The sequence below is a fragment of the Rhinolophus sinicus genome, linkage group LG05 (assembly GCF_036562045.2).
Source record: "Rhinolophus sinicus isolate RSC01 linkage group LG05, ASM3656204v1, whole genome shotgun sequence".
NCBI classification, from domain to species: domain Eukaryota; kingdom Metazoa; phylum Chordata; class Mammalia; order Chiroptera; family Rhinolophidae; genus Rhinolophus; species Rhinolophus sinicus.
In genome coordinates this window covers 179,963,697-179,985,636 of record NC_133755.1, presented here as the reverse complement: position 1 = coordinate 179,985,636, position 21,940 = coordinate 179,963,697, and the positions used below count along the sequence as shown (strand labels likewise).

At 36.3% G+C, this 21,940-nt stretch overlaps 1 protein-coding gene across 10 annotated transcripts in view; it reads right to left on the bottom strand.

Annotated features, from left to right (window-relative positions):
• The window catches only part of QKI (QKI, KH domain containing RNA binding), a 151,026-nt gene that overhangs the window by 36,774 nt on the left and 92,312 nt on the right, over positions 1 to 21,940 (bottom strand). For all 10 annotated transcript variants that reach the window (XR_012496815.1, XM_074333801.1, XM_074333802.1 and 7 more), the window contains exon 4: positions 10,668 to 10,811. Coding sequence is in view for 9 of the 10 variants with exons in the window: in XM_074333801.1 (XP_074189902.1) it covers positions 10,668 to 10,811 (144 nt within the window). In the remaining variant the exon portion in view is untranslated. The remainder of the gene's footprint in view (positions 1 to 10,667; positions 10,812 to 21,940) is intronic.

Here is a 21,940-nt window from a genome sequence, read left to right as displayed (position 1 = left end):
ACCACTGTAAACAAAAGCCTATATTGATGAGGTGGGAATTAGCAATGAGTATTTGTAGGCAGGGAACAGAATTCGTTTCTTCTGGTGTGAGGCTGCCAGTGACCAGGCACTGAGGCTACAGCTGATATGGCCAACAATGTAACTAGCCCACGTATTATATTAAAAAACAAGAGGAGGAAAGATGAGACATGTCTCACATTTCCTCGGAACCAAAATAATAGTTATTACCTTTACAAAGTCCTTCCAAGGTAAATAAGCAATAAGAACTCAATTTTACAAATAAGGAAATCAAAGCTCTTAGTTTAAGTGACAGTCCCTGACCATGATTTGCACAATCCTATTGTATTTGTCACCACTTTTCATGACCTGAAATGAACAACTATCTACCCCTAAAATGCACATACACCAATCTTTGTCTCTATGAAGTTCCCGCTCAAGTCTCACTACCCTACATGAAGTCTGATTGCCTAAGCACCCCAGTTCATCCTGACATCACCCTGCGAAGCCCTATAACACTTTCTGTAGCACTGCCTGCCACCTATGTACTGCTGGGCCTATACTGTACTGCACAGTAACACAGCTGTCATTTCTGGGAAAAACAAAGACTTCAAAATTAAAACAAGGTGAAAGTTGCCATTATAATAAAAAACAAGTGAAATCATTTAATGATGCAAAACCGTGTTCATATAGGTTGTGTAGGCTATACATACACACATACATTCAGGCATGCATGGGAGTACACTAAATGAGTCTGCCAGTTCTGTGACATCAAGGAGAACACACTAGTTTACATATTTTTACAATAAAGGAATGGACATCTTTATATACATTTTTCAGTAATTAAGAAAACTAGGAAGAAACCCAAATTAGGACAGGAAAAGATGTGACCAGTATTTTCAACCACCTTTACCTACATGACTTTTATAATGCACATACCCACTACTACAAACTACATACACATTTAAGTGCACATATGATATTCACCAAAATAGACCATATGCTAGACTATAAAAAAGTGCTAAGTAGATTCAAGAAGACTAAAATATTACAGAAGACATTTTCTGAGAAGAGAACTTAGAGCTCAGTCACAATCAGGTCAACAGAAAAGTGAAGGACCACGAGGAGATGTCGGTCAATTGGTACAAACGTTCAGTTACACAGAATAAAAGACGGAGAACTAAGGCACAACGTGGTGATGATAGTTAATAATCCTGCATTGTCCGGAATTTGCTGACAGCAGGTGTATGGTGACTACGTGAGGCGACACATGTCAACTGGACTGTGGTAATCATTTCACAACGTGCATCAAACCATTGTGCTGTACACCTTAATAAGATCACATTGTACAACCTAAATGTATACATGTTTTAGTTGTCAATCATATGTCAGTAAAACTGAAAAAATAAAATTTTGAGAGTAACAGAAAAAAAGAAGGCAAAACTAACCCCAGTAGTTGTCTGGGGGCAGTGCGGGCGGGGTTGATGGCAAGAGGGTAAGGGAACGTTCGGGGTGAGGGCAATCTTGATTGTGGTAGTGATTATATGTGTATACAGTTGTCAAAACTCAAATTGTACACTTAAAAGGAAATGGGTTTTATTGCATGTTTAAAAAGGAATGGGGAAAAAATCTCGAGTTTTCTTTCTTCATGCCTTCAGAATGACTTCATTAGCATGAAAAAGAGTAGTTCAACTGTATTTAAATCAGACCCATGAGTTTCCACAGTATTTCTTAAACGGGTATGTCTAGACCACTAAATGTGAACGTATTCCCAGAGAGAAAACGTGATGATCAATCAAATTGGAAATGGTTCCTAGCAGAGGGGCACAGTAGTGACTAGTGTATCAAAGGTTTGCTTCCCTGGGAACGCCTATGGAAGGTGTCTCGTGGAACACAGGTAGGGAGAGCCGCTGATAATCTCTTTCTTCAAAGTCTGTTCCTACTCACACCATCTTCATCAAGGTAACATCAATTATATCCTTCCAGTTGTTCCAGCTGAAAACAGTGATGCCATCCTTCACTCCTTGCTTTCTAACATTCCAGAGAAATCCCTTAGCGAAACCTGCTGGCTTCACTTGGAAATATGCTTAGAATCAGACCATGCCTCACCACTATGGCTACCTTGGCCCCCCATTATCATCTCTCATCTGGATTAATGCAACAGTCCAGCAATTGGCAAACTGTCTGTAATAAGCCAGACAGTAAATGGCTTTTCTGGGCATATGGTCTCTGTTAATTACTCAACTCAGCCACGGGAGTGCAAAGGTAGCCACAGACAATATGTAAATGAGTAAGTGTGGCTATGTTTCAATAAAGCTCAATGAACAATGAAATCTGAATTTCATGTAATTTTTACATTTCGTGAAATATTCTTCTTCTGGTTGTATCCCCAGCCATTACAAAATATAAAAACCATTCTTAGCTCACAAGCTATTCAAAACCAGGTGGGAGGCTGGATTTGGCCCACAGGGCATAGTATGCAGACTCCTGTGAGAGATTCCTTTCTTCCACTCTTGTGCTCTTGTTTTAAACAGAGCAGCCTTATAAAATACTGATCAAATCACGTCATTGCCCTCTCTTCAAATCCTTCCAATGGTTTTACCCATCTTAGACTTTAAAGCCACAGTCCTTAAAATAGTCAAGGTCCTGTACAATAATCAATCAATTGCCCTCATACACAAAAGAGCACATCAAGACCAAGTTATAAGACACTGTGTTATAAAAGGCAAATGAACTGAAAACTAACATATTACAGTATCAGTGTCGCAAGAATAAAGGAAATGAAAACAGTTAATGACAGAATTGAGTAAATTAATACACAAACTTTCTGTGAGGATCAAACATACGTTAAAGGGATTTGAAAAGTACTATGGAAAAGTAAGAAATCATTGTTTCACAGGTCACAGAATTTTGTAGTTACACTTGTAAACATATTAGGTAAATCCTAACCTAAGACTATAAGAAGAAATTTCAGCTAAGAAATTTAATAGCCCGGTGTATTCTGAAATACTCAGAAAAAGTCTTTCAGACACAAACAAGCATTAAAATGTCATGTGAAGAAAGTTTTCTAATTTTAATAAACAAGTGCAACATATAACATATATGTCTAAAAGCCTAAGGTTGACACACATAAAATTAGCAATTAAATAATCTACTTAAAATACCGTTTATCTAATTACAAACTGATAATTTATCATAAGGGCTGCACCACAGAAAATTGATTGAAGAAAAATTTGTAAAAAGCCAATTAATAGTACCACTTGTAATTAGGCCTACTAGCAATACATATATACATATATACATACACACACGTATATATATCTTGTCTTAAATATTTAGCAAAAATATAGTAATCTACATTGTAAAAAAATACCTCCATATTTACCAAAATTGGTAAATTATCTACATTATAAAAAAACTCCTTAAGAATCAAAAACCAGTTTTTTCTACCCAATTAATTTGCATAACAAAGCAGTTACATAAAACCAGGAAGCACAAATCCCTAGTAATTCCAAGCAACCCTAGTTCCGTTACAGGATGCACTTGAAATAAGAAGGCTACCCCTATATCAAATCTTGACACAATGCATTGCTTTTTCCTAGATAACCTTTGCTTACTTAACATTCTACCTTCACATTCACACTCAGTAAAATTCCACCAGTCATTTTGAGGATTTCCTCATACTCATGTTGCTCATTTCCTTCTACTGCATCCTAGTACTTCAAAATTCTCTCTCATAACTTGGAGAGAAAAATGTACTACATGTGAAGTTTTACTTTATAGTTAACACAAGGCTATCCAGAGTCCTAAAATTACTTCATTTACATTTTCATTCTCTGAATTTAAACATTTCCACAACTATCTACACGTCATTTACAATTAAGAGCCACCTCTTCACTACACAACGAGTTTCACAGCAGACAACTCTCTGGTTACCCCACTTTCAAAGGAGGCAGTATGGAGTTTAAATTTCATTCTAAGTGAAATGGCAAATCAAATCACTGACACGCTTTAATATGACTGTTACTTTTAAAAATCACCCTCACTAATTTATGGGAGAATGAAGTGAGTAAAATAAGATTAAAAGTGAAAAGAGTAGATTATTTCAACTGAGGTGAAATATACGGAATCCAAGAAATACTCTGGAGATAGATTTCTATCAGCAGTTGGTTTCTGCCAAGGATGATCGGAGTCCCCGAAGACTAGCAAAATCAGGACATTCTTCTATAGTCCTTTTCTACCAGTGAGTATAATTTAATTGTTCACAAATTGTCACACTTCAATTATAAAACTATGCTGAAGGCCTCAGTAATCTGAAGAAGGTATAGTTCAGGTTTATGGAAGTGAGATTTAAACAGCTGGATTGACTGCACTTATGATGAAAAGGGTATTTTTGTAGATATTTGACAGTAACAGATTTAGACTTGTGAGATAAAAACACTATATAACTAGAGAAATAACTCTTGCCTAGTCATGCATGGTTTATTTATTTTGTGATTGAAGAAATAAGAGATTAAAATAACTGATTATTGAAATCAAAGAAACATCTGAAATAAAAATGGTATCATTCCCAGAGTGAACAAGTTTTTTAGGTAAAATATTATCAGATTCTATCAATGAATGAAGTGTGATTGTTTCAAAACCCAATTCCTTTTGCAGTGGAATTAGAATATTAAATTGCTTTGTAAAAAAAATTAATTGCACTAATAATACTACTTGAGTCCATGTGCTTGTTGGAAAAATGGGTGGGGTTGGGGAGAGAACCTACTTCATAACGTTGTTTTGAAAGCCCAATTTAAATTTAAAATTTAATATGTTAGACATTCAGGTATGTGTAGTGTTACATGAATTGATGGGGACACATTCAAATCATCAAAATTATTAGCAAAATTAGAACCGAGTCACAAGGAGTGTAAGTACAATCTTTACCCAGATTCATCAACCTTGAAAAGCAGCAGGTGTAAAATACAAATCAGAACATTAAGTTATGAAATTTGAGATCAAACACGAAGTCTACTGCTCTATACTCCCCATCTCTAGGTCCCTCGAGCCATGGCTACAACTTCTGCTACACAACATTAAACAAAATAGCACACCACCATTAAAATACACACAACTTTCTTCCTACAGCTTTCCAAAAAAGAACTGATTCTACATGGTTAGGTAAGAAATATTTATACTGAAATAATACAATTCCACACTTAAGCTATAAATCCATTCTGTAAATGATGTAAACTATATTCCCCATAGAAGCAATATGAAACTAGGAATTATGTACTTGTTCAAGAAAAGAAGACAAAAACATAGTTTTTTGTTACAAGCATATCTATAACATCACGTAGCACCTTAATATAAAAACTGACCTAAAATAATAATTATAAAAACCATGAGAATTATTTTATTCCTATTTTTGTAATTAAAGCCCTTATGGTTTTTAAAAATATACTATTAGAAAAGCAAAGATTAAAAACTGTGACAACACTCAGGGCTTGAGACTGTGTTGAGAAACAGGCACTTGCATGTAACACTGGCAGGACTGTAAATTAATACAAATTTTCTGTAAGGCAACTTAGAAATTTTAATATGAGAAGTATTAAAATTTAAAATGCACTTACCCTTTACCCTAGTAATTCTGCTTCAAGAGATTTTCCTATAAGTGTATGTACGGTATGTGCACAAGTTAATTAACTCTGCTTGCCAAGTTTAAGCAGCATTTTCTCACTGCAGAGAAGGGAACTGTCCACTGCTGGACATTCTCCTGTCGTATGTTTACGGAGGTGCCCTCGGCAAGTCCGAGGAAGCACCATGGAGTGGGAGGCTGAAGAGCAATGGAGGAAAAAGATCACTGAAGAGGAAATTATAAAAGAACTGAGACGTCAAGAGTACTAAAAGGATCCTTTACATAAATAATGAAATCTCAGGGAAAGAAAAGTCCAGCTCCTTTTTCTCTTGTCCCATTCTTTCTGACCCAAGCCAATCAGGCTTTTAAACTAACCATTCCAAAAAACCAACCAAACAAACAAAAAAAAACTGATTGTCAAGGTCACCAATGACCACTAACTGGCCAAACCCAACAGTTAACTCCCCATTCTTAGCAAAACCAACCTCCAGCCACAAACCGCAAGTTTCTTCACGTGGTTCCTAGGATCCCACACTCCCGGTTCTCCTCCAACCCCCGCGCTGCTCTGCTGGGTCTTCTGTGCTGGATCTTCTTCCTCTTCGTCCTGACGACCCACCTGCATGGTGAAGTCCCTGGGGAGCAGCCCACAGACTGCTCTTCCACACCTCCATCCAACGTCTACATGCCACCCAGTCCCACGGTTCTAAAAGCTTTGGATCGGATGATGACTGCAAAAGTGACATATTCTAGCCCCATCTTACCACCTAACCTGATTATGGTAACCAAATGCCCACTGAACATTTGGTATCTCAACTTTTATATTTCCCTCCCCAACCTGCTCCTCCAACAGTATAAACAAAGGACAACTCCAATTTGCTCACAGTGAAAACCTCGGTCCTCACATATGTCACACCCAAGCCATCAAAATTCCTCTCAGCTTTACCTTCCAAATAAACCATGATCTGACTCCTTGACACCTTCAAAGCTAGTCACGTCCCTTTCATCTTACATGAACTCACATGCCTGTGCACTAGCATCTCTCCCTTCATCATCACCCTCAAGTGTATTCTCTATCTGGAATGATCCTTGGAAGCAGAAATCAGACCATGGCATTCCTCTCTAAGTCCTCCACAGCCTCTCGTCTCAGACTAAAATCCTGTAATAGCCTTAGCACAGCCTACAGGCCTCTGTAACCTGCCATCCTCTCCTCACCCTGCTGACCTGACTCCCACGGCTCCCAACTGCTCATTAAGCTCCCCACGGGACCACCTTGATATGCATCAAATGCATCTCAGGCCACTGCACTTCCTGTTCTCTTTGCCCAGAAGCTTCTTGGATAGTCAAATGATTGCAACACATTTCAATCAGGTTTTTTCAAACGTCACCGTCTCAGAAGCATTTTCTAATCATCCCACATAAAAGTGTTTCCATGATTCTCTACCTCCTTACCCTGCTTTATTTTTCTTCACATCTCCTTATCACAACCTAATATAGTTTATATTTATTTTTGCTTATCGTCAGTGATCTAAACCCCTCCCCACACCCAACCAGAGGGTAAGCTTCATAATGGCAGCATTCTGTTGGTCAGCTTTATTTATCTTCTCTGTATCTTTACCAGCTGACACAATGTAAGTATGCAATAAACATTTGCTGCAAGAATCACAAAGGCCCATATGTGAGAAAAAGACTGAGAAGAAGTTGTTTCAAAAAATTCAAATGAATACATAATGATTCAATCTGTGGGTAGTGACTAATGTGTGTATATGTGTATGTGCTTTAAATATGGGGGACAGTGAAAGATTTAAGCTTGAAAGGCACGCTATGGCAAATTATGAAGGAACTTGTAAGGCCATGTGAAGGAATTCTGTATTCTCTTCTCAGAGTAACAGGAAACCACTATTCGCAAGTAGGAAAAGGTATGAATAGACTCTAAGGTAAAGACGGGTTTGAGGAGTTGACTACAAGTAGGGTCACCAGTGGTGGGGTTCTGAGATAACTGGCTTGAATTAGGGTCAAGACAATGGGCTTAAGAGAAAGTAAGCTAATTTGAGAGACGTAAAAAATAAACTTGACTGAATCTGAAGAGTGGTAACAGCTGGTAAGGCCAAACTGTATTAATAGGATATTGAAGAGACAAAAAAGACACAACTGAAAATTCCAAATCCAAAAGGCCTGTAAATTTCTGTTAACTCAATGTCAAATAAGCATTTACAATGAAAATGGCCCACAGAACAAAATTCTAAGCATCACTATTCTCTAGATAAACTTTGGGACATAAAAAACCACAGAAAAGTTTCAAAGAGTTTTCATGAAACACAAGGATAAATTACAAAGATATATTGGCAGCTCACTGGAAGGGCAGTCTGAGGTCAGACAAAATATAAATGCTTTTAAGAAATACGTTCTCTTTCCTGCAGTGATTCTGACACCCCTCCTTAAGTCAAATCTCAATGAGTTACGACAACGTTTCTTCTCTATAATTTTCAGTTCAATGTGAGGGCCTCTTACACAATACATTTCAACATAACTGCTGGTCTCTATGTCATTCCCACTATACCTTTTACACAAAAAGCAAGATAAACAGAATTAGCCAAATTCATTTATATGTGAATTATTTTTATAAGATCAAGATTGGTCAATATTTTCAATCCAAAAATATATTTTCTTAAATATTTAAATGATGAAAAAACTAATAAGCCTATACTGGATTTTTTTAAAGGGCCAATCCAATTTATTTAAAAAAGAATAACAGCGAACTGGGAAGAAACTTCTATTTCCTCTAATCTTGAATTACTGCATTCCTTTTACAAGCAGCATTTGGAAAGAGTAACATATAAACCTATACAACTGTATAACATTACTTACACAATGACAAAAAACTGAAGCAAACTCTAATGGAACAATTACGTGCGAGGCATTCTGCTACGCGTTCTCCACGTATCATCTCATTTCACCTTAACTACATGGGAATTTAATGATGGTCCAATTTTATAGATTAGGAAATGGAGACAGTAAAAAACTGCAAAGATGGGATTCAAATCCACAAGTCAGCTCTCAAATACTAAGTATTTTGTCTCCTGACAACCTATTTAAGTAAAATCCAAAATCACGTGAGACTTCAGGATTGTAAAGCTTCTGTTTTACTTAACCCTTGTTTATCCTGGTATCATCATTGGAAATGTATAATATTCAGTTAAAACTAATGCCCTAATAGAGTATCCATGTTACAATAAACATATTTAATGAAATGGATAGGAATAAGAAATTATTATAAGGTTAAGTCACTTTAAAGAACCCATTCCTTAAAGTATTTTTATTCTACAGTTTGTAATTCTAAGAAAGTCTTATTACTGCAGAGCTAGTAATTAATAACAATCCTAAAATACTCCCATAGGAGATTGATCTATCATCAAAAGTGTTATTTTCCTTTAATATAAATTGTATGCATTTTTTTTAAAAAGCTTCTGTTATTTTTTATCTACTGCCACCTTTTCATCTTCAAAGGCAAATAATTTTAAAACCAAAATGCCCCTTAGAGGACATGTGTCCCAACTTTCATTTTGTAAATGAGGAAACAGACACAAAGAAGTTCACTCACTTTCTGAAAAGACACACAGCTAGTTAGTAACACGGTAGATTTCTAATCCAGTGCTCTCTCACAGGTTAGTAATTGTTAGAACTAAAGCAGCTTACAGAATGATGAGAATAATGTAATAGGTCAGTAAGAGTTCTAATTATTAGACACTGATCTACTTAATGTATAAGGTGAACTCATTTGTTTGGTTACATTGCATGAGCTGAATATCTTCAGTTATATACAGTCTTGATGTTAAGTAAAATTTTGTGATCATGGGACTAATAGCCCAGTAGGCTTAGGGAAAAGCCCTTTTCTATGCATCTTTTCCATACTGCACAATTATTAAGGAAAAGGAGGTTATATGGTTTAATAGTGCACAATTACAGATTTTTAGTTTATATTTAACCTGCTTGCTTATATTCCTTATAAGACCTATAGAACAGAATTTACATGGAATTATTTTCTTCCAAGGAGTTAATTTTAACAAGTAAATGGAAAATGTTTACAATTTGTAAGTTTGCTTATAGAATAAATAGACTACCTGGGGAATAAAGAACAGCAGATATTCTACTCATTTATGTAAATGTCAATAAATTTCTGTTGGACAGAATACTAACAATATTTCTAGATTTTTTTCAATAGCAAGTCATGCCTACATATCCATATATTTTACAATATAAAACAATTTTAATAGTCTTAGAAAACCAATAATTTATTTTTTCCATTGAAAAATGTTCTTGGATTAGTTCAACAATCATTTGTGAAGTTACTTCAGGTTTCTGTAACATGGAGGAAAAGTCACAAAGAAAGGGGGAAATTACAATGGGATAGACGGAGAAAGAGAGTAAAGGGAGGGAGGATGAGAACACAAAGGTGCCTGGTATGTTAGTAAAAGTTAGCTCTTATTTTTCTAAAAGAAATTTTTACCGCATTATGGGAAAACTTCACTATAGGACATTAATCTTTCTATGGGAGATAATATGCTAGGCAAGTACTTGGAGCCCATAAGCAACTCAAATAATGTGCTCCTACTAACACAGCTCACCCAAGAGTTGTACAGACTTCTGTAGACTCATTACTTGCTTACAATGAAAAATTGTTCCATTAAAAAAAGCTTTCATTACCCTACTTATGATGTACCTACATTCTTATCCTGTAATAAAGTGACCTAATGGTAATGATACTTTTGAAAAGTAGGCCACTACTTGAGTTTGCCCCCCCTCACAACACTTCCATCACAAAGTACAAACAGGCTTTCCCATTTAAGGATTTGAATGTCTATGTTTATTATATTATAGTAAATGTCTATGTTTATTATATTATAGTAAAGGAGTCATAAATTTTTTTGTATTTTGTATTTAAATAAAATTTCTAACAATGTGTTTTTTTATTACAATACTCTTACAGTAATTTAAAATTAAACTGAAAAAAGGGGTTGGCACCCAAATCCAAGACATGGAAATTATTACTTACTGCAGGTACCAGTAATTTCTTCACTTCTTCAACGGCTCTCTTCAGTTTGATCTCTGCTCTGTTTTGAGCGTCTTCCACAGTGATCAGTACATGTAAATCTTCATTGAGATGCTCCCAATTGGGCTTGCCTCTATTTTGCTCCTCCTAAAAAATTTAGAGTACATTATTATAATTTTTTCTTTCAAAAGAGTGTATTCTTCATAATACTAACCCGTCGCCATTTAAATTATGCTTGAATTATTTTTCTACAATGACATAAGTCTTTTGAATTATTTTCTTGGCTAAAAACCTGTGTGTAAACCTAATGGATCCAACGATAGTTAACTGAACAAACATTTGTTGAGCACGTACTATATACCAAGCATGGAGCCAGATACAAAGGATACAGCAGGAGCAAGGCAATCACAACCCCTGTTGTGATCTTAAGTAACAGAAACTCACTTATGGTGTCATTCTTAGGTTATCATGAAAAGCATATTGTTAGTTCTATATTCACTGATGAGCAAATGGAAGGTTATTGGGGTTAATATAAGTCAGACACTTATCAAGGTCACATAGCTAATAACGTCAACTTAGGAGCTGAATCAAAGTTTTCATTCTCAAATTCAGTAATCTTTTCATTTCATTACAACTATTTTTAACAACACTGGCTGAATTCAAGATTAGGAAAAGTACTTTGCAGATAGACATTATTGTGTAAGAGAAATGCCATTTATTTTAAATATTTCCAGGAGTATTTATGGAAACATTTTGTTATAATCACAATAAAAATTAAATGTAAGAACAGTTTTAACTACATTTCCATCATTAGCTTACTTTAAAAACTCCTTAATTATATCAACCCACAAGCACTACTTCAATGGAGAATATCTATGTTTCATTTCCTCCATGTCTTCAACTCTCCTTGTGGCGATATCTCCAGGTTGGAAATACTGTCAAGCTACAAAGAGGTTTGGAAGCAAAGTTGGCCACATTTCCCTTCCACCTAAGATATAATAATTTCATAACTGCTTCTTGTTTTAAGTTTTAGAGATAATATATAATTATATTTACAAATAATTTATAATATATAATTCTTAAAAATATTAAGCAAAATAAGACTATAAACTTATAAATACAAAAATGGTATATATAAGTAACCTGGCTCAGTGCCTGGTACCACATACAAACAATAATAATACCTGCTGCTGTCGAACTTTCACCATAAATTGTGAGCTTTTAATCAAAGAAAATAAAAGTGGTATAAATTAATAAAACTGGTAAGGTTAAACAGCCTTCTACTATAACTCACGTTTGCAAAGGCCATGCTAGAAAAAAATCTACCCTGTTTCCCAGAAAATAAGACCTAGCCAGACAATCAGCTTTAATGCATCTTTTGGAGCAAAAATTAATATAGACCCAGTATTACAATATATTATATTGTATTATATTATATTATATTATACTATAGTATTATATTACACTATATTATACCAGGTCTTATATTATATAAGATCCAGTCTTACAGTAAAACAAGACCGGGTCTTATACTAATTTTTGCTCCAAAAGGTGCATTAGAGCTGATTGTCCGGCTAGGTCTTATTTTCGGGGAAACGTGGTATGTAGCTCAGCTAGTAAGAATAGAAGTAAGTTCTAACAGTCAAATATACGCTTTGCCTTTATTTTCTGTTCATATCATTACTGTGAAAACACATCCCAATGTTGTGAGGGGAGATGCGAAAGCACACCAGCCCACAGCAGGCCATCTACGTGTTCCCGCAGTGAGCCCAGAGCCACCACAGGGCACTCACAGCTGTACCATGGGGGTATTTGAGATTTCAAGGGCAACAGCAACAGTCAATGTCTGCTGGACACCATGCAAACTTCTATTTCCAAATACTTAATTTTTTCAACATTAAATCATGCTACATTCCTTTTGATGATGTCATATCTTTGCAATGTTAGGTTTTCAGTGGTTGCTATAAGAAGGAAGTCCATGCAAAAATCAAATTGGAACAGGAAAAGAGGGTGGCAGCTTCCAACCTGAGAACGTGAAGAATGCCCAAAAGAAATACACATCCCACCAACAAATAATGTGGTTATTTATGAGTAAAATTAATTTTTTTTCAATTTCAGTTGCTTTGATGTAAATTCTAAGTTGTTTGGAACTAACTATATGATAAGAAATATGATTAAGTATTCCTTTTCACCTAGGGGATACCATGAAAAAAATCCCAGAAACTGAGGAGTCAATGAGTCAAAAAATACTGGGAACCTTTAGGGTTATCTGTATGTCAAAGAATAAAAAATGTGTATACATACCTCTTCTGTGGGAAAAAATCAATTTGTAAATCCAGATTTTAATTTTATGTTGAAAAACGCTGACAATATTTTCTCCAAAATTTCTATATTTATTTATTTATCAATTTGGGGGTGTAGATACATTTAATAAAGTTACTTGTATTATTTGATGGACCTAAAAGTGTGTCTATATCCCTGTTATAAGGGAATTCTGCTTCCAGCCAAGTAACTAACATGAGCAAGACTTACTCTCCCGCCCGCAATCACCGAAAAATAGGTACGACATAAAAAACACCAGTTCTCCAGCTCCGGGACCTCCGGTGACAAGGACAGTGAGGCTGAGACGGGAAATTAGCGAAGCAAGCCCCACCACAGCCCCACGATTGCCCCAGCTCCCTGGCTTGCGAGTCTCTAAGCCACAGCCCTGGGAAGGGTGCCAGGCTGACTCCCTGGGCAGAGGAGACTAAGCTGAGAGTCCAGGGAGCCCAAAGCAGCCAGAGGGCACAGGAAGGGGTCCCGGAAAGAGCTGCACAGAAAGACGTCTGTGGGAAACTGAACAAGGCCCCCTCCAGCACTCAGCTCAACACTGATGGGGCATGTGTGGGAGGAAAGAGCAGAGGCCACAGAAGGAGCCGCCAAAGGAGACAGAAGTGCCAGGTTCTCACACAAGGCCAGACTGAGAGACTTCACCATTCACATGTAGACAGTGCAGAAAGTACACAGGAGGCCTTGCCTCAGTACTGGGAAATGACTAAACCTCATCTGAGCCCCGTCCCAGTACTGCCTAATAAATCCTGAAAGCAAGACCTAAAAGCATCAAACTATTTCCAAGTAACTAAACTGTCCCAGAACAAAGACGAAGATTACTTACAGAAATACAAATAACCACCCAACAAGGTAAACTCCACATTATCTGGCACCTCATCAGAGCTTAACAGGCATGCAAAGAAGCTGAAATATATAACATATACGAGAAAAAACTCAATTGAAACCACTCTAGATGTTGTTATAACTGGTAGGCAAAGACACCAAAAGTGTGTGTGTGTGAGAAAGCTACCAATGCAGACAGATACTGAAACAGGCAGAAGTGAGGAACATTTATAATTCAAAATATTTTAGAAAGGCCTAGGAATAAAAGTTAAAATTATAACTGACTTAACACAGGAAAAGACATGGAAAAGACAGAAGCCAGAGGATTTTAAAAGGAAAGGATATTATTTACATGACAGGAACACAGAACAAAGTTGCAGTATAAGTTGACATTGCACTTTACTGAGGGAATACATCTTTAAGTTACAAAACATCTTGGTAAAAATATACTGTACTTAATTCAACAACTTAAGTGCCAGTTAAAAATACAAAAATTAAAACAGTTGCACCTATCCTAATGTTTGCTTCAAAATAAAGTTTTGCTTGCAGTTTTAAAAAATGTTGAAAGAAAACTTATAGACAAAGACGGTGAAATTAATTCAATCGTGCACTTTCACTCCCTCCTAAAATTCTTCTAAAATACTGCAGAGTTTAAAATGTACAAACTTATAAGAAAAAAATGGGAAAGGAAACAATTTAGAAACTAGAAAGCAGATGGCTAAGTTAGGGACTTTGCCCACCAGTCCCATTGAGAAGGAACCGATTTATACTGCAGAACCCCTCCCCAAAAAGGCAAAGGGAATGGCAGCACTGAAAGTGGGGTAAGTGTAAGGCTAAGACGGAATACAAGACTGGCTGAATTCTCACTAAGGAGCAACTGAATCTCCACATCCCTGCCCCAAACAGCTGGCTACCTAACACTAATTCCCACTTTTTGGGACTGGCTTCTGAGGGGCCACTGATGATAGGTCCTTTCACACACGGAACGCTAAGGTGTCCAGCTCTCCTGCACTCTCCACAGACAGTGAAAGCTCCGGCCCACACGCTGCTGGCACGTGACCTGAAGACCTTTCTGAGGGTCGCTGACCAGCCCAACAAAAAGAAAACAACCTGAAGAAAGCAACCACTGAACAAGAAGAAAAAGTGAAAAATCCTCTGAGTTAAGAGAAGATACTGCATCCTTAAAACAAGTGAAGAACCCTATTAAAAAAATTCAAAACATAAAACAGAAACATAAAAAAGAACTCCTGACAGTATAAATATGACAGTCAGAATGAAAAACTGGACAGAGGAGCTACAGGATAAAAATTGAGGAATTCTCCCTCCAACTAGTATCAAAGGCAGACAGACATGGAAAATGTAGAGAACAGTATGAAAATTAGAGGATACTTCAAGAGGTTCAGAAACTGAGTGACATATGTCATACCAAGGAGAAAGCAGAAGAGAAAAAAAGCATCCACATAATACATACTTTTAAAAGAAAACTGAAGGATAAGAGCTTCCAATTCAAGTGTCCACTGATTTCTCACCAGTGAATAAATGAGATGGTAACTAAAAAAAATCAACTAGTAGCAAGGTAAGCATAAAATGTAGCAATAAATATTATCAAAAGGATCTCTCTCTTTTTTTAAATTTTCAGTTTCAACCTCACTACTCATTAGAGAAATGCAAATAAAAACCACAATGAGATACCATCTCAATCCGGTCAGAATGGCTATTATCAATAAATCAACAATAATGAATGTCAACTACAATTTATATATATATATATATATATATATATATATATATATATACACACACACATATATATATACAAAAAGTGGAGTACAGCATTAGGAATAGAGACAGTGGAAATGTAATGACCCTGTGTGATGTCAGAGGGATAGTTGATGGGGGGAGAGGGGTTGACACTGTGTGAGGGATATAAATGATAAATGTCTAACTATTACATTGCTTTGTGCACCTGAAACTAATAAATAAAAATAAATAAATAAATCAACAAACAACAAGTGCTGGCGAGGATGTGAAGAAAAGGGAACCCTCGTGCACTGTTGGTGGGATTGCAGGTTTATGCAGCCACTATGAAGAACAGTATGGAGGTACCTCAAAAAACTGGAAATGGAACTACCTTATGACCCAGCAATTCCACTCTTAGGTATCTGTCCAGAGAAATCCAAAAGGCTAATTTGAAAAACTATATGCAACCCTATGCTTATTGCGGCACTATTCACAATAGCCAAGACCTGGAAACAACCAAAATGTCCATCAGTAGATGACTGGATTAAGAGACTGTGGTACATTTATACAATGGAGTATTACTCGGTCATAAAGAAGAATGAAATCTTACCATTTGCACTGATATGGATGGACCTAAAAGGATCTCTTAAAGAGGAGGAAGTTGGGGGCAGGTGGTTAGACAGCAGAGGAGGCGAGACCCATGTTTTCCTTATCAGGCCTTACAGAATTACATATTTTAAATCTATGAACATATATCAGACTTTGTTTAAAAAAAGGTTTTAAGATAATTCTCCCCCGAAGTCATACTTATCCAATTGTAGTCCATTCTAACTCAGGAAAAGTTAAGTAAATCACTTCAACATTGAGATTTGAGCCTAGTAATTATTCAATGCAAGTGTAATTTTTCCCTGTGTTCTCTTTCTGTTTCTTAAAAAGACAATAAAGGAAATCTGGAATTGGCAAATATTATAGCGAAGTCTATAAAACATATCCATAGAGGTTCTCTTTCAGTCATCAGCAAACAAGAAACAGAATAAAACTACAAGGTGCCTACTTCTCTACTCCCAAATACCTAAACTAAGAATTCACTCCCTAAATTTATCACTTCAACAAATAATTTGGGACAAAAAAAGGTTGAAATGAAGCAAAGAAGAGGGTAACAAAATGGATATATACAAAAAATCGTGTACCTCTTAGCAACTGTGGTCTATGAGGCATTAATTTCTTTTTGGAGTTACATTTCCAATAATATTTCATGAGTAAACAACTGCGATACTGGTGTAGAAAAACAGCTCACTATTACTAATTATTGTCATGTCTGTTTCAAGGTCGCCCAACGCAATGGCATTTCACGTTATGTGCCATTAGATCTGCAGCGATACAGAAGAACATTGGGGTTTTCGCATCGACCTCCCCCAGATACGCATCCAGCACAGTATACCCCACTGATGTCCAGACCTGCAAATTCAACTGCCAGCGGGACACGTGCAGGGTCTCTACAGCACCATCGACTCCACATGTGCAAACGAGCTTATCATGTCCCTTCTCCAAACCTGCCCACAATTATGTCTCAGCTATTACTGAGCCTGAATAAGGATGAATTTTCTGAATAAGTGTGGATTTTTATAACTTGAGGACAAGGACCAATAGGTTTTGTAGAAAAATCTTTGAAATGCAGCCATAAGCTCACTTGTACCTTGACAGAGAGAGACGCTGTTGTAAATTCACGCATTTATTTCGACCCACACGAACTTCAGGCGCCGTTTCCTGCTCACTGCCCCACGACAGGCTTACATTCACTCCACACTTGAAACAAACTGGCCTCTTCCTAGACAGGGATTCTGATACCCGTAACTCCTGCCAAGTTATCACCTACGTCCAGTCCAGAATGCCTCTTGGTTCCCTCTAACACTCACTTTTATTTATCTCTTGCTCTAAGTACCATACTCCACTGTCTTCCTGTAGTTACTGGAAAGTTGGATCCCAGTTAAATACCAGAACCATGTCTCACTGATTCTTACCCTCTTGAAGGCACACACACACTGACTTTTCACGTATCTGGCCTTAAACAAATATTTACGAACCCAACAAGTGTGCCTTTTTGTTGAGCAGCATCATTAAAACCAAGTAGCAAACCGGCATCCCCGTCCTGCAGCTTCCCCACCGGCTCTGCGGTGCTCGTTATTACTGCGTCTCCACCTACAGCAGCCAGGCTTCCGTGATCACGTAGCGTGGTTTCTGGATCTGCTTCTTTCTGACCTCCTGTTTAAGGTGCCTGTTACATTTGACAATCTTTGACCCTATGTTTTATTCTCAACTTCTCTTCTAGTCACCTCTCCCAGATTTTCTACAATAACGCCGACGAAGTCTGATTTTCATGTTCCACCAAAGACAGTGTTTTTCCGTTACTCTATCAGCTCAATATTACCTTGTTTCAATGTATCAGAAGAAGCCTTCTTTAAGGGTCAAAGTCTTTTTTAAAACTACAAGACTATAGTTATAGCTAATATAACAGAGCAAAGTGACAGTAAGAACAAACATATATAATTACTACGTAAATATGTTCAAAGCACAAAACCACTGACCTTTTAGTTTAAGGCAGGTTGAAATGACAAGAGTATTCAAGGAAATGGAATATAGCTTCAGTTATAAAGTACATTAAAGCTCAGTGGCATAGAAACAACTCTGTAACTCCATTTATACTGATTATAGAGCAGAGACACGGTTACCAATGATTCTTTACTTATATGATCTACATTCTTGACAAGTTTGCTACAGGGAAATAACAAATTCCAAGTAACTCTTAGTCTTTCAGGTGATGATAAAGAAACAAACTGAGAAATGAAAATGATGGTGATGATGACGACTGTAACTAGGGCTTTAGTAAGCACTGCTGCTTGCTGAGTACTGGGCTAAGTTATACACACACGCCCCTCATCCGAGCCTCCTGACAGCCGTGAGTTCTTGCAAACGCGGAGGCAGAGGCAGACAGGGCTCGCCAGCTCATGCGTACAGTGAGTGTCCCACAGGGCAGCACTTCAGAGCCTGCACTCTCAACAACCAATCCCTAACACACGCCATCACCTACATGAGAGCCCTGGAACTTTTCAAATTGCCCTAAGACAGCCTCGTACGTTAGTGAAGGAGCCAGAAACAGAACAATGAGATTTTGAATCTTTAGAATTTTTCCTACTTTATTATTTACCTTTAAACATTTTTTTTTGGGGGGGGGGGGGTGGAATTCTCTAAGCACATCTGTCCTCAAAGAAATTTAGATATGATAGGGACTTTGAATGCAGACATAAAACAAATTAATTGAGATTTGGTAAATTTGGTTGGTTTTTTTGTTTTGTTTTGTATTGTATTGGTCATATCTCCTAATTCCAAGTCAAGTGCTCTTTCTTCATAAATGAATTGTTGAATAAGTCACACGAAAAACAGTATTTAAAAACTGGCACAGAAGCATCTGGTTAAACAGATCTCTTGTACCTACAAAAATGCTTTTTTCCTAGATGAGAAATTTGTTATCAGATTTCAATTACACAAAGATACAAAAATGATAAACTTGTGGCCACTTAAACAGAATTCCTGCAGTCCAAGTTTTCAATAGGTGAGGTTCTTAAAACTAAAACTTGGTCTTAATACACAATGCATACATATATATCTCCAACATAATTACTAAGTTAGGGTTAATTAGAACCACTGTCCTGAAACAAGTTCTCACCATTATTTTTCAATAAAACATTCATTTCATTTTTGAAGCTGATGTTTACAGTGATGTAAAAACAGTAAAAAAAAAAAATCTCAACATGTGAGAAACTACTTTTGATTAAAACAAGAAATATCAAGAGTCACTGCCGTATGAAGTTTAAAATTATGCTCTAATTACAGTATTTGTTTGAACAACAAAGTAATTGTATAGCATGAAGCGTCAGAACACACTGATTGTCCCAACCCCTGCTGAGAGACTCTTAATTATAGATTTGTAGTCAAGCAAATGAACACGAGACTTCTCCCCCTACTACTGTGCTCTTGATGTGAAAACCTCCTCGATAGGATTTCCAAAGTGTTATATATTTGAGTAAACCAAGGTTCTAATAACACACTATATATATTTTAAGCTAAGTGGTAAAGCTTAGACATACAACTATCTCCGGTTGTACATACAATTTTAAACTAGTTTAGGAACTGTTCATTGGAAAACCAGACATAAAGTAGATATTACATAATTGTTCACTGACTTCAGTTATAAAGTTGGCCTCAAAAAGTTTTCTAACTTAAACTTGAGTCCAACAACAATCATATTTTCAAAAAGAATTATTTTCTAATACTATATGAAGACTAGGATAATTTTATATTCAGGTTGTTGAAATCTTCATCTAGGAAAGTCTTTATAGGCAGTAGGCATTCAATAAATGTTTATTAAATTAGGCACGATGAAACAATTTCTCAATTCAAAGAACTCTTACTTTATGCCAAAGATTTTCCAAGTTAAAAACAAAAAGGACTATTCTCAATACTTTTCCTCCACAAGAAACATCTATCTCCTACAAGCACAATACTAAAAGACTGCCAGATAATTCTCTCCTTGCAATTTCCATATATCAATTCCACTAATTTAACTGTAATTAATGCATGTCCAAACTAAACTCATGAATCCCTACTTTTGGACAATTAATTTTGATGACCAAAATTATTAAAATTTCTCTATATCAGAGCTGCTTGTAGTATATGGGAAAACAATTCTGGAAGTGGCCATTTAAAAATACAGAGTGCGAACAAATAAAGATCTGGCGGAAAATCCTTATGGAAACTTTGGGCTGCGTTCCTGTTGCAAAATATCTGAATCTCAGTTTACTCATCTGTAAAGTACAGTATTTATGTCACAGCACTGTGACGAGCTCTAAATGTGTTATATTTGTATAGCACATAGAGTACCTACAATCTCCTAACCGTTGTGTAACTGACGTTACCATGGTTTGAAAAGGCTGTCCTCTATAATCAAAGAGGGACAAATGAGTACAGGAAACAACACAAGCAGGGACACACAGAAGGGATGAGTGAACGCACAGCAAATAAACTCACATAACCAGTGGTTATCCTTTAGAAAGGTAAAACTTAAAAAGCACTACAGGGACAAAAAGTACCAGCTTCAGATAATCTACTTTAATTAGCTTAGTCAATAAAAATGTATTAAACATAATAAATAAAAATGTGAAATTATTTTAAGATATAATTTTTAGGAGAAAGAAATTTAATAAAGATCCCCTGTAATGTCTGGGGTTGTAGACCGGAAGAGGCTCAGCAGATCAAAGCGACGGATGGACTGCCCTCCATTCAGGCTTCAGTAACGCACAAAGGAGGACAACTACAGTTTCCCAGAAAGAGCAATAAACCAAGATTATTTCACAAGCTCTACACAAAACAGACTAGAAGAGTGATAAAAGAATTTACAAAAAATTAATGAAATTAAAGATTGAGTTCAAATACTACTACTTCCATAATATTTTCCCAAGTCACCCCCCATCAGAATTCATCCCCCCAATTTCCTCCCATTGAATTTTATGGCTTTATAATCATACTTAAGACTGTACTAGTGTCCCCTGCATCTGGTATACAGAGTAGTAAGCCTCTAGGGAGCAAGATGGTTCCTTTACATTTTTTTCCTTGTTGGCATTACAGTACATTTAAACATAAGAGTTTGGTACGGAATTCTGTTCTTTGACCCTGCACAGATCCAGACTTGTGTTTCTATTTTCATCAGTTTTTCGTGGATATATATTTGCATATTTGTCTTATTTTATGTGCATATTCTGTAAGTGAAATAATGTGTCACACATAAACATACTACTAGTTTCCCAACATATGTACATTTTACCATAATGAGCACAATGCAAATTCATTTAAAAAGCTTTACTAAATTCATCGTAGGCTTTTTAATCATTTTGCATTTTCTTAGCACATGTTAAACACTGTCCTTATCTATTATAAACCATTTACCTAACGTATTTCGCAAATTTTTTTTTATACAGTAAGCGCTTACAACATCTGGAATTACATTTCTACATTATAAACTGAAAATAGCAAGTAAATAAAATATGCTGGTTAATTGATTACTAAGCTCTTAAACCATATGGTGTCTTCTTGTGCATTTTACATGTGTCCTTTTCTATGTAGGTTAGGGGAAATAATTAAATATCTGAAAAACTCAATTCAAGATCTGTAAAGAAAAACAGCAACCAGGCACTATCAAAACAGAGTATTTTACCTGCCACCTGTAAAACTGAAATAAAAACACATATACAAAAGAAAGACACGAACCAGATGAATGAACTACAAGCGCAAGCAAAGTAAGGATTATCTAGAAGAATCCATGTAGCCTA